We start from the raw sequence: 13,309 nt of genomic DNA, 5'->3' as shown, positions 1-13,309 counted from the left end.
CCTTCCTCCAAACCCTAAGTTAGTACTCCACCTCTTTCTTTAAAAACTCATTTACTTACTATGTCATTTCTTACTCGAGTTAATGGCATTAACTTGGACCTTCTTAAAAATCAGAAAGTATTTTCTCTTGCATCTGAAACAACACAGCCTTTGTCCTCATAGATCTGACGTGCACATATGTGCCTATACGGCATTGTTAAATTTAGCTAGCTCTGTAAGCCACACTGACAGAAACCTATCTTAACTGAAGGCACACCACATTCTAATTTTAGAAGACAATACAAACCAGGTCTCTACTGCATCAATAGCAACAGTTTCCCTCTAGCCAAGCTGACAAATACATAGTAATACAGAATCCCATAGCTGATATGACTCAAGGGGTATGTTATGACATAAAATGTTTAACAATCAATTTTGAATAATTAAAAAGTAAAGTATGACTACAAGGAGGAAAATGTGTGTCAACATTAGAATTTGGTAAAAAAAAAAAAAAAAAAAAAAACCAACCTTGTATTTTAGAATGCAGTGTTTGTCTTTTTTTTTTTCTTGAGATTGAGTCTTGCTCTGTCACCTAGGCTGGAGTACAGTGGCATGATCTCAGCTCAATGCAACGTCTGCCTCCCAGGTTCAAGCAATTCTCATGCCTCAGCCTCTCAAGTAGCTGGGATTACAGGTGTGCACCACCACACCCAGCTAGTTTTTGTTGTTGTTGTTGTTGTTTTTTAGTAGAGACAGAGTTTCACCATGTTGGCCAGGCTGGTCTCAAACTTCTGACCTCAAGTGATCCTCCCACCTTTGTCTCCCAAAGTGCTGGGATTATAGGCATGAGCCACTGTGCCCAGCTGAACACAGTGTTTTTCTTTTTTTTCTTTAATCATGCCCATTTACAATGTGTTTTAAATTTCCTGAAATCTCATTTTTTTCTTCCAAGATTAACCAATCCTTTTGCCAAGTGGTATCAGATAAGATTACTATGTCTGTCTTATTATCGGGAGATTAAAAAGAAGGAACTAAAATCCGCATTTGGATACAGAAGACATATACTAATTAAACAAAGCTACCAGAATAAATCATTTTCATACAGCATGAATTTATATATTTTTTCTTTTTCAAAAAAAAAAAAAAACCAACCTGTGCTATTAAAATGCAAGATACTGTAAAGGTTCAAATTCTAAAAATGAGGAATCATAATATGATAACAGAGTGTATCAAAGTTTAAAAGGCAGCAGGCTTTATTCTAGTATGGCATGTCGGCACAAAGCCACAAGGTTATCATATTATAACATGGAGAGCAGTCGGATTGCCCTGCCAGCATGCACTGTGAGCTTGCTTGGATGTCGTTTTCACCCATGACTTACAAGATTTTCCGGTTTGAAGCCTCATCATCAGTGTGTAAACTGAAGCTGCTCCAGAGGCAAGAGGGGAGAAGCAGCTCTAGTGGCAATGGAACTGAAAATACTCAGGCAGAGAAACCAATTTGGTGGTGGCATGACAGATTAATGAAACCAGAGAAGGAGGAGACAGCAGGATGACAAAGGACAAAGTAGAAGAGGAGAAGACAATCAGAAATGAGATGGCGAAAAGAAAAGGGAGGATGGTAAAAAGAAAGCCAAAAGTGAAGGCAGTGTGAGGAGAAGAAAGGGGAGAGAAGGAGGAAAAGAAAAAAAAGTAAACAATCTTTGGGTATATGAAAAGCAACATGTACCATATGCCTGTACTTCTGATTGCTGTTTTTATGTCACAGATACTATATCCAATGACCAAATACAGAATTAGAATCCAGACATAAATCCACGAACCACAAGAGCTGGAAAACTATTGATATACATTGTTTAAAAAACAAAACAAAAATCTAAGCTTCAGGTCCTTAAGTGGCATGAAAGTTACTGCCTTATCGGCTTTCTTGAGCTACTAGAAACCATAAAGCAGAATCAAAGGAAATTTAAATGTTCTGTTCTTGAGCTTGAAAATATTAAAACACAAAACAGAAGAATGTGGTATTGATTTCTTAGCTGGTCATCTTCAAGCACACCTGCCAACCAGAAACATCATATATATAATTCCTGTGTTTTTCCAGATACAATTTCCCTATCTGCATGCTTTTGGTCTGACTCTCCAATTTGAAATTAATTCTAGCAAGATCCACTTTGAAGCAAAACTGTGAAGCAGAACAGGCTGGCCTTGGATGTCCCTCGACCTCCAGCATCCAGGGTTACATCCCTCCCTGAACCTGGGAAGTTTCCCAGATTTTCCCGATTCTTCTGCTCTACTGGAAAAAATACTTTAAAAAGTAAGCATACTGAATTATTATCAGAAAAACGAATCCTTATTAAGGTGGTAGCTTGGCAATATATGATACTTTCTAAGTGTCCAATGATAGAAAACCAAATTAAAATGTACTTTGTAAATTAAATCCCTTACAAATAATTACAGTTAAACTAGTGGTGAGAATTTCCATTCCAGTACCAAGGTGATCAGGAAATTCTTCAGACAATTAGCCTTTCTTTATATATCTGCCAAATCAGCCCATATATTCCTGCCCACATGTGAAGCTGATGCAGATTAGCAGGTTGCACAACCTTTGGCCTACTGCAAATATAATAAGGTGAATTAAAACACTGCTCTTAATATTGAATCAATTCATTCCAAACCCATTAACATTTTTTTCCAGTTCTAAACAAGGAAAATCTAAATGATTTATTGGAGGTATCACACCCAAATATCAAATCCTTCAGCAGAACTTAACTTCATTACAGAGAAATGTTTAACTTTCCATGACCAAAAACCAAGTCAAAAGGACAAGAGGTAATTAGACAACCAAATCCAAAGGTCTGAAAGCCACATATTCACTGGCTGCAATCTGACATATGGATTCTACTACAATGACTGAATACCCGGAGTGATCGTAAACACTTAGAGAAATAATGTCCTCTTGCCAGATCATGCCTGAAATAAGATAGAAACACTTTAAGCTAGAAAGAGTAAGTAAGGGGGTAGGGCAGAAAAAAATGAAAAGAAAGAATAAGCAACATTTTGGAATGAGGGTCTTATTAATAAAATTTTGTGTTAAAATCATGAACCACAGAAACCTTTACAAACTTGTTCTAGATGATATCTCTGTCCTCATAGGCAGGAGTTTGATTTATCCACAAACATACAATTAGTATTAAGTGTTATGCCTGACAAATAAGAAGCACAAAAATACTTTTCAGTGAATGAATGATTATAGGTATGAGTGAATGAACAACCTCAGCAATATTAAACCCATTACTAGTACAGGTGGTCAGCACCAATCCTCCCTTAGCATGGTACTATTTTAGCCAGGAGAGATGGGAAAGGGAATACTTAGGAGAAAATATAAGGTTGACAACTGGCCGGGTGTGGTGGCTGATGCCTGTAATCCCAACACTTTGGGAGGCCAAGGTGGACAGATCACCTGAGGTCAGGAGTTCGAGACCAGCCTGGCCAACATGGTGAAACCCTGTCTCTACTAAAACTACAAAAAAAAATTAGCTGGGCATGGTGGCAGGTGCCTGTAATCCCAGCTAGTTGGGAGGCTGAGGCAGGAGAATCGCTTGAGCCCAGGAGGTGGAGGCTGCAGTGAGCCAAGATTGTGCCACTGCACTATAGCCTGGATAACAAGAGTGAGATTCCATCTCAAAAAAAAAAAAAAAAAAAAAAAAAAAAGGTTGACAATTGAAGCATATCTAATCAAAGGAACACTGCTTTATGGCATCTCACTAATAAAAATTATCACTACAGCATTCTGTACCCATGGCTAAGAAAACACCCCACAGCACACAACCTGAGCTACCACTGGAGAAATGAAAGAGAGCAGAAGGACAAAGGGTAACAAGGGGCAGAGATCCCAGATCTCTAAGTGCTGCCTCTACCCTGGAAACAGTACCTCCATCAGGATGTCAACATTCCCCTGGTTTCAGAACCTTATCTGCCTATGAGACTACCCTGTTCTATCACTTGGCAGCAGAATTTTCCCACCTTCTATGCTGAATCAAGGTATGGTGTTTCCAGAAGCTATTTAAAGTTATCAAACATTGCCTAAGGGAAGATCCCATGAACTCCTAAAGAAACGTTCATTTAGAGTCATTGCAAATGAAAGTGCTGTGTGGCAATTTATGAGACACAGTGCCCAGAATCATCAATAGAAGTAGGAGCCTGCCGTCCCAGTGCATCCTGCCAAAGTTGCCTCCTGATTAAACGAACTCACCGCAGTGCAGAATGTCTTCCAGAGCGGGAGACACTGTTGCCCACAGGTGAGGGCAGGTTGCTCCCTCTGTGCAGGTCCTCGATGGACCTACTCCAGGGCTTTGATTTGTCCACCGAGCTCTCCACAGTACTCTCCACACTTTCAAAGTCAAAACTAAAACAAAAGAGAAATGCCATTGAAGACTGAAAAATTCACATTCACACGTATAAACGAACATGTACAACTTGCTGTTCCTACAAGACATCTGCACCTTAGTATGCAAAGTCTTTGTAAACAAAGAAAACTGGAAAGGAAATACAACGGAATTTCTATGGGCTCAGTGTTAGCTTTAAAAATACAGAATGACAAATAATGGGTCTGGCAAAAGAATAATGGAACAATGAGCAGCAAAAATTAAATAGTGATATATTATTTGTATTTTATTTTATAAGGCTTGCTAATACATAAGTCACTAACATTGGTATGATGGAAGGGGGAAAAGATCTTACAGCTGTCTTCATTTTGCTTTAACAAGTCAATATGTTAGGCTTATACTAATTTATTCCTACCCATCAATTTTCACTGAGCATTTTCTCCTAGTGTGTTGGCAAGTGTACTTTTCCAAGCATATGCAATACATTACTAGCAAAGTTATGGATTTGCTTTGATTTTGGAATCTCCTCCCAGTGTGGTGCTCTTTAAAGTAAGACTGTTGTTTCTCTGACATTTTTTGAGGTTATTACTCACGTTAACCATGTTAGAATAAATGACAAGTTAACTTGCTCATTCTTGTATAGTTTTAGGAACAAAGTTTTTAAACAGACAGGCTTTTGTGCTCCATGCACTTTCTCCCTCACAAAGTAACTGTGCTTTCTCAAAAAAAAAAAAAAAAAAAAGAAATTGTATTAATTGTTTCTATCCATAGCAACACCTGATCAGACAGTAGAACAATCAGAAGGTAGCTACACTTAATATCCTCAGGAAAATCTTAGAGGATACTGCAGAAGAAAAAACAATAATACATATTGGAAATCAAAGTGTAACTTTTTATAAAAGTATAACTGCCAAAATAAAATATTTGGTTAGAATCTTCATCTGAAAATTGGTGATGACTTTAACCTATAAAAGACTAATCAGATAGCAGAGATAGATGCACAAAGTCCATGGAGGCATCTGGTCACAATTCTGTCATGCCTTTGGCTGCAGGAGGTAATGCTGAACATAAAAGAGTTAGAATGGGGTAATCTAATAAAATTTTAACTGCTAAAAAGAGAAAGCAGTCACTGAGATGAGAGAAGGTAAGACGAGGAGGGCATCCTGAAATCACTCGTGGCATTGACGCCCTCGCTAGGCTACTCTGCAGCTCCCACGCCATTCAGCGTGTGTTCCTCTCAGCTCATCCTCACTCTCACACAGCAGAAAAAGGAAACACACATAGAAATCAGTGCTTCTAGGTTGGGCGCAGTGGCTCACACCTGAAACCCCAACACTTTGGGGAGGCCGAGGCGGGTGGATCATCTGAAGCCAGGAGTTCGAGAGCAGCTTGCCCAACATGGTGAAACCCCGTCTCTACTAAAAATACAAAAATTAGCCGGGCATGGTGGTGGGTGCCTGTAATTCCAGCTTCTCAGGAGGCTGAGGCAGGAGAATCACTTGATCAGAGGTTGCAGTGAGCCGAGATCATGCCACTGCACTCCAGTTTTTACTCCCCTTCAGCTTATGGGCAGAAAATCAAAACAATACAAATACATATCAAGGAAAAAGGAATAGCCTCCTGTTACCTCTCCCTCAAGTGCCACTGTGTTTGGTATCTGTTTCTGCAATCATTTTCTATGCACTTACTAGCATATGCAAATATACATGCAGGCATCATTTTTAAAAGAAAAAGGGAGTCATTCTTTTGCATCGCCTAGTGATTTATCACATACCTCTTTCACTGTTAGACTATTCTTCCATATATGTAACTTAAGCCCTAAAGAAAGCATTACTTTTGAAAATAAGGGCTCTTTTAAGGGTGATTTTTATTCACCTGTTTTACTTCTGCCTTAAAGGCATTTCTAATACCATTATGTGATTTGTTTTTAGTTACCCAAACAGAAACAAACCTCCCTAAGCCCTAGCACATCTGCTTCTGAGTTTCTGCCCTCTGTGTGGTGTATAATTTTACCACTGAGTAGCATCTGCTGTGACCACATAAAATTCAAATGCAAGCAAGCCAAGTTTTACTTACGTTACTGCGTACTGTGCAAATGAGAGATATTCCACTAGAACATCAAGACCTTTGTTTTCTTCATTCAGAAATTCTCTGACCCATCTGTTGGGGGGAAAAAAAAAAATCATTGGAGAAACTGATCACATGACCTGCCATGGAAAGGACACAATGCAAAGTTTTGTTTTTTCCACAAGAAACTTTCATTGCCTGAAAGGACATAGGGAGGAAGGCCTAGACTACTTCACATGAGGCAGGAGCTTTTCAGATATGGTAACTAAGAAAACCACAACTTTTTAATGTGCAAAAATAAGGGCCAAAAAGTACATGTGGGCCATCTTTGCATTTTACTGCTTAGAGGATTTAAGATAATCTGTAAGAAACTTTCTTTAAAGAAGGCACTTGCTTAATGTACTTTTTCCACCACAATTGATCTACAGCCTGCTTGTGGAAGGAAGCAAGACTATGGACAATGAGGCAGATGGGGGACATGACAACATAACCACAAAAATCCAGGCGGGATCCAAATCCAAGTTCAACTCCTTGGCACACTAAGCTACAGAAACCACTAAACTAGCCAATGAGAGACCACTGTCTATGGTCTTCTAGAAATTCAATAGGGATAATGATTTGCTTAACTTTTTCCATGAATGTTAAAACCTTTTAAAAAGCTGCAGGCACCGCATACTATCATCAAGGCCGGCACATGACAAATATCAGGTTTTTTAAAAAATTCATTTTTAAATAATACCATCTTGCATTTGAATGGTGCTCCACAGTGCATGGAGAATGCTTATACATTCTTATTTGTTCTTCATAATAATCCTGATGGGGGGGTCAAACAGAATCTTTAGGGAGGTGGATGTAAAATGTCACCACCCCCTTTTACAGATTTCCTCCAGTGCATTCATCTTCAAACAACATATGGTACCTGATTAAATCTTCACTAAGTTTCAAACTCCAACAAATAACAAGTTAAAAGATCTACTACTATCGCTGAAATGCCACTTGAGGTACATCTGCCACCTGCATTCCACAATGGTTGCTTTCCTCCAGAAACACCAAGCTAAAAAGTCTGACCAGCTATGGACATGATAGTGACTATGGAAGCCAGTTTTGTTAGTTATTAAAATAACAGTAGGACAATTCTACCAAGTATCCCTTAAGCATGAGCAACCCCTTGAGGTCTTTGTCTTAAAAGGCAGAAAACAATCCTATGGAATCAGGATATTTGGTTTTTCGTTTGTTTGTTTTAATTGTTGGCAGGAGGAAGGGGTTCTTTGTTTCATCCTCGAGGTCATTCTTTCTTCTAGTCCTGTCATCTCCATGATGCAAACCCACCCCAGGTCTGCAGGTATTTCCAGGAGGCAGCAAAGTGGGAAAGTAGAAAGACTGCCTTGTGTTTTCCCCCCAAGTGCCTCAGAGAGGCAACTGCAATACCTATGCACTTGGCATAGCTGCTAGTAAACATATAACATTTAATTTAAGAGAGACCTGGAGTGGCAACAGTGACAAGGAAAATACCACCTGGTAGGCCTCACAAAGTGGCTTTGTTATGAGACCTAGACAAAACTAACAGGGCTGGCTACTGGTGGAGGCTGAAGTTTCATTTCAAAACAGCCACATACACAATCTCACAGCATCTACTAGATACTTATTTTTTATTTAAGTACTTTCTGTGGTGCTAGGTCTCAGGAGACATTGATCACGTTTAAATACTAGTAATTAGAAGCTTAGAAATAGTAAAAAGAATTTTTTTCTTTTTTGTCACTGGCTGGAGACTTAAAGTCTGGAACTCAATATCAAAATCTGATGATTAGAAAATCTTTAAACTCAAGCCCCTTAGCCTTTTCCATTGGTCTGGCCTATGGGCTCTGATTGTACAATTTAAACTGGCCCTTGGTGGTGGGTGTCTTTTTAATATGAAAAATAATCACGGCGGGGGGAGGGGGGCAGATTTTTCAGGGCAGTCTCAGTTGTACATATTCTCAGTGGCTCATAAGAACACACTAATTTAGGAGCTAAGAGAAACAGCCATTGTCGTTTCTTCTGGTTGATTTTCCAGACGCAGTCTCTGTAGAGTGCAGACCATCCAGAATGCACTCAGTGCCTTCCCTTGTGTCAACTCAACTACTGGCAGGCACCTCCATCTCAATTGGAAAGTTCAGCCACCAACTGGACAAGAGTCAAGTGACCTATAGATGAAAAACTAAATTTTTTTAAGGTAGGAAATAGCCAAGTACAGCCAGAGCTACAATTCACTTAACATGCTAATATGCATATGTTTTAATGCAGGGATAAAGAATACTCACTGGCTCCTCTTACTTCACTTCAGAGTCCTTATCCATGCCCCCATCACCACTTCCTGACTCTGAGTGAAAGGGCCTCAAAGACAATTTTCTGAGTAAAAGGTAACAACAGCCTGCTGCCCGCCTCCTAAAAGGTCAGCTAAAGTGTGACATGTTCTACCCCTGATTTAATGTCATGCAGTTAACATCTTTTTCAAAGCTACAAGATCCTCCTTGGGATTTGATCTAGTCCTGACACCCCTGGCTGCTTTAGGAAAGAATGAGATCAGTCTTTCAGGGCTGGCTACCTTCCCCACTTTATCAAATGGTATCAGGTTAGCTTAGCAAAGTCATTTCAGCAATAAGGGTATGGATGACAAGAAAAAAGAGCCCCCATTTTTCTAACTATTATCTCAGTCCCTACCCCTTCTTGACTTGGAACTTTCTGTATTGGAGAGAACTGGCCACTTTCAATTGGAGTTCAAAGTGAACTTCTACAGAAATTTAAGAGTAAGGAAAGAAAACAGGTAAAGATAAAAATGGGCAACTTTCAAAGCAGTACCTGGAATCTAAAGACATTCAAAGAATATGGATGTCTCATTTTGCAGATTTATGTAAATGATCATGCAAGGGCTATATTATATATTCAGGGTTCCCATAGCAAATTATTTCCATTTCACCTCTGTGCATGCTACACACACTTTTGAATATGCTGCCAATAGGCAAACAGTTTCAAATTGGGTGATTATAGGTTTTGGAAAGTTGAATTATTTCTGACTCTGACAGAACACATAACTTCCTGAGTGCCTCACGGATTCAATGTAATTACCATATGCTGTAAATCTGAATTTAGGCAAATTCTAAATCATATGCTTAGGAGCTGGAAAAGACAGGGACAATGACAAATAGTTCTGGAAGAAATTGGGTGCAAGGAAGAGATGTAAGTGCCAATGCCAACAGTCACTGTTTTATTGTAGGCTGGTCACAGTTTGATATCAAATCTTTGTTCTGTCTCCCCAATCTTAGAACCTTATTTCTCCTCATATAGGTCTTAAGAGATGTTCCTGGCTTTCAATTTCTAAGATCAAGCCAAGTGGCCCAAAGTTGTACAACAGAAAGAAAAAGCAGTTAATTCCTTTTGCCAGCCTCCTCTAGAGAGAGGTCCTACAGACATATGTTGGGAACTGAAGTTGATGAAAAATCATGAAAAGCAAGAGAAAGAAGCACTGTGCGGATTCAACGCTGGTCATCAGATCTACTCTGTTAGGCAGTGTTGCAAACTGATTCTTGAAGTATAGCCCATATACCACTAGGGGTCCCTGAAACCCTCTCAGGGCGTCTGTGAAGGTAAAACTGTTTTCACAAAAATATTAGGACATTAGTTGTTTTCAATCTGTTGACACTGACACTTATAATGCCAAAGAAATACTGTATAAAACTGCTGCAACCAAAGAAGACACCTATTTATTGTATTTGTCACTCCATGCACTCAGGAGGGGGAAAAGGCCAGCTTCACTTAAGAATGCCCTTAGATAAGCAATAAAAAATATTGATTTTATTAAAGCTTACTCATTTAGTACACATCTTTTTCATTTTCAGCGTGACAAAACAGGAAGCTCACATAAAGTACTTCTGCTACCTGCCCAAGTGGCACGGTTGTCTCAAGGAAAAGCACCTGTGAAATTGTTTGAGTTGTGAGCTGAACTAGCCATTTTTTCATGGAATGTCAATGTACTTGTAAAAATAACTGACAGACTATGGTGATTCAGTTTGGGGTACGTGGCAGACATTTACTCAAATATGAAGTGAGCCCATCCTTTCAGGGATAACACAGTATTTGCTGTTGATGACCAACTTTGAGCTTTCAAACAAAAATTAGAATTCTGGAAAACCTGTATTCACCACCGTCAGTTCACAGCTTCTCAATACTTAAAATATATTCTAATCAGACTGGTGGTTATTAACAAATGTGATTTTTAAAAACATTGTAAAGGGATATGCTTCAACAATGGAGAAATGTGATTTTACTGAGTTATTCTGATCTTCCAAATGACCAACATGATGTTAACAAATCACGTCACAAGTTCATATATGCATAAAACGACCCAATCAAAGTGCAAGACAGCACAAAGGATTTTTTGAGACAGGGTCTTACTTTGTTGCCCAGGCTGAAGTGCAGTGGCACAATCATGGCTTACTGCATCCTCAATCTCCTGGGCTCAAGTGATCCTCCTACCTCAGCCTCCTGAGTAGCTGGGACTACAGGATCATGCCACCACACCCGGTTAATTTTTGTATTTTTTGTAGAGACGGGTTCGCCATGTTACCCAGGCTGGTCTCAAACTCCCAGGCTCAAGCCATCCTGCCCACCTTGGCCTTCCAAAGTTGCTGAGACTGCAGGCCACAGCGCCTGGCCAGTGGATTTTAATATAACAGAGCACAAAAAGTTCATTGATATGATTTCAGACTCTACATTATAGCTATCTGTAAGAATTAGTTACCAGCCGTTCAATTTTGGGGGTACTACCAAAAAAAGAATATCCACAATTATCTGAAAAGACCATTAAAAAAAACTCGTCTCTAAGTATGTATAAGACCCAATTTTCTTCATATACATCAATCAAAACAGATCACGACAAACTGAATGTTGACTCAGATAGGAGAATCTAGCTGCCAACTATTAACCAGATGCTAAGGAAATCTGCAAAAATTAAACCAATGCAGCCTTTGTCACCAATTTTTTTTTGGATTTGAAGAATATTTTTCATAAAACATGTCATTTAATTTATAGTGTATTAATATTTATGTTAATATATAACATTTATTTTATATTTATGTATTTAAATTAAATGTTATTAAATATTACATTTTATTAAAGATATTTAAAATTTATCAGTATTAATTTCTAATATTGTAAACATTAATAGATTTGACACATCTAAACAAAAGCTTATTGGGGTTCAAAAATAATTTAAAAGTATAAAGGCATTCTAAAACCAAAAAAAAAAAATGTGAGAATTGCTAGTTTAGTAACAAATTTCAGAAGTGACCATATCTAGGCTCAAATCTCAGTGCTTCTAACTTGTGTGGAATTGAGCAAGGTACTTAATAGATGACCCTCAGTATTCTCATCTGTAAAACAGGGATTCAGGGCTAATGGTCAATAAGATTTTTGTAGGAAATACACAGAATAACAAACGTAAAGTACCTAACACCGTGCTTAATAAATGACAAAATGTTTATAACCTTGATGGTTTCTAAAAAAGTACCATCTAGGAATAAGTTAATCATAAGGCAGCTTGATACACACATACACACCCATACGTGTTGTATGCATGTTAAAAGCAGCCTTTGTCACTCTCCTGTCTTTTGGCCTGGCTCAGCCAGCACTGATTCATAAAGAAGTCTGGCGGGCAGGAGAGAAGACGACATTAACTAAGCAGTTCCTCAGCATCTTCCCTTTTCTACAAACCTCCTTCCCCTCCTTGCCAACTTGCCACATTCCTTCTGCAGTCTCATGCCTGTTCTCTCTACACCACAATGAGAAAGTGAAATGAGCATCTTTCAGAACTTCTGTGACCTCGCACTGAGGATGAAAAGTAATTTTCTATCATTACAGGCAGCTTTACTACAATAAATTCCCTGCAAAGAGAGACAGCGTACACATCAGTTCCACAGAATAAAGCTGGTAAATCTGTCCAGTTCACCCTCACCACCATTTAAATCCTATCACTCTGACATCTTAAGCACCATGGCATCTGCCTACTCACACTGCATGGCTAGTGTATTCTAACACTATGTGGATCATTTCAAGGGTATTTCAAGTAATTTCAAAGGCTTAGATAAGTCATAATCCAATTCTTGTATATTATTATAGTTCCTAAGAGTAAGTGAATGGGATTATTTCTAGTCCAATTCTTATTTCAATTTGACTCAAAGAAAATTAATTTTCTTTCTCAGAAGATTGTTCCATTTATAGAGTTTTAGGCTTATATCAAAACTCAGAACAAGTCCTTTGCTTGACAAAGCTGCAGCTCAGAATGTTATCTTGGTAAAGCTCAAGTCTTTAACCTTGAAAAGCAAGCATGTGCCCAGAACAATTTTTTTTAGGACAAGTAGATTGTAAATGTAATCCCTCCTTTTTAATTTCTGGGTATCATAATCTCCTGGGTGTCAGGATAATTTTAGATAAAGATGATAATACTCTCTGCCTTAGGGAATTCCTTAGAGATATATATAAGAGATGTATATCCTTAGAGATATATAATACTGTTGAATACTGCAGATAATTATTTGCAACAAGCATAACAAACAACTATCATATACTGAGTAACTATTATGTTTCAGACCCTTTATTAGGAATTTATAAGTTACGTCATCTAATCCTTACAATATTCCTATGATGTAAGTATTATACTAATTTTATCAATGAGAATTTAACTTGGGTCACGTAGTAAGTGCAGAAAACCTACATAACTTATCTAAGGTTAAATAACTAGAAAGGGGCATAGCAAAAATTTGAGCAAATGGGCACCGATTTTTTACTTTTATTTTTTGAGACAGGGTCTCACTCTGTTACTCAGAGAGTGCAATGGCTGCTCACTG

At 38.4% G+C, this 13,309-nt stretch overlaps 1 protein-coding gene across 11 annotated transcripts in view; it reads right to left on the bottom strand.

Moving 5' to 3' along the window:
* Window positions 1-13,309, bottom strand: part of FMNL2 (formin like 2) — a 313,912-nt gene that overhangs the window by 85,458 nt on the left and 215,145 nt on the right. For 10 of the 11 annotated variants that reach the window (XM_054548876.2, XM_054548878.2, XM_054548874.2 and 7 more), the window contains exons 5-6: window positions 6,438-6,521; window positions 4,229-4,381 (exon numbers count right to left, since the gene is read on the bottom strand). In XM_054548876.2, coding sequence (XP_054404851.2) covers window positions 4,229-4,381; window positions 6,438-6,521 — 237 coding nt within the window. The remainder of the gene's footprint in view (window positions 1-4,228; window positions 4,382-6,437; window positions 6,522-13,309) is intronic. The other variant, XM_054548880.2, reaches the window with a different exon arrangement.

The sequence above is a fragment of the Pongo abelii genome, chromosome 11 (genome assembly GCF_028885655.2).
Source record: "Pongo abelii isolate AG06213 chromosome 11, NHGRI_mPonAbe1-v2.0_pri, whole genome shotgun sequence".
Taxonomy (NCBI): Eukaryota; Metazoa; Chordata; class Mammalia; order Primates; family Hominidae; genus Pongo; species Pongo abelii.
The sequence above is the reverse complement of the archived record's forward strand: the minus strand, read 5'-3'. Positions and strand labels throughout refer to the sequence as shown.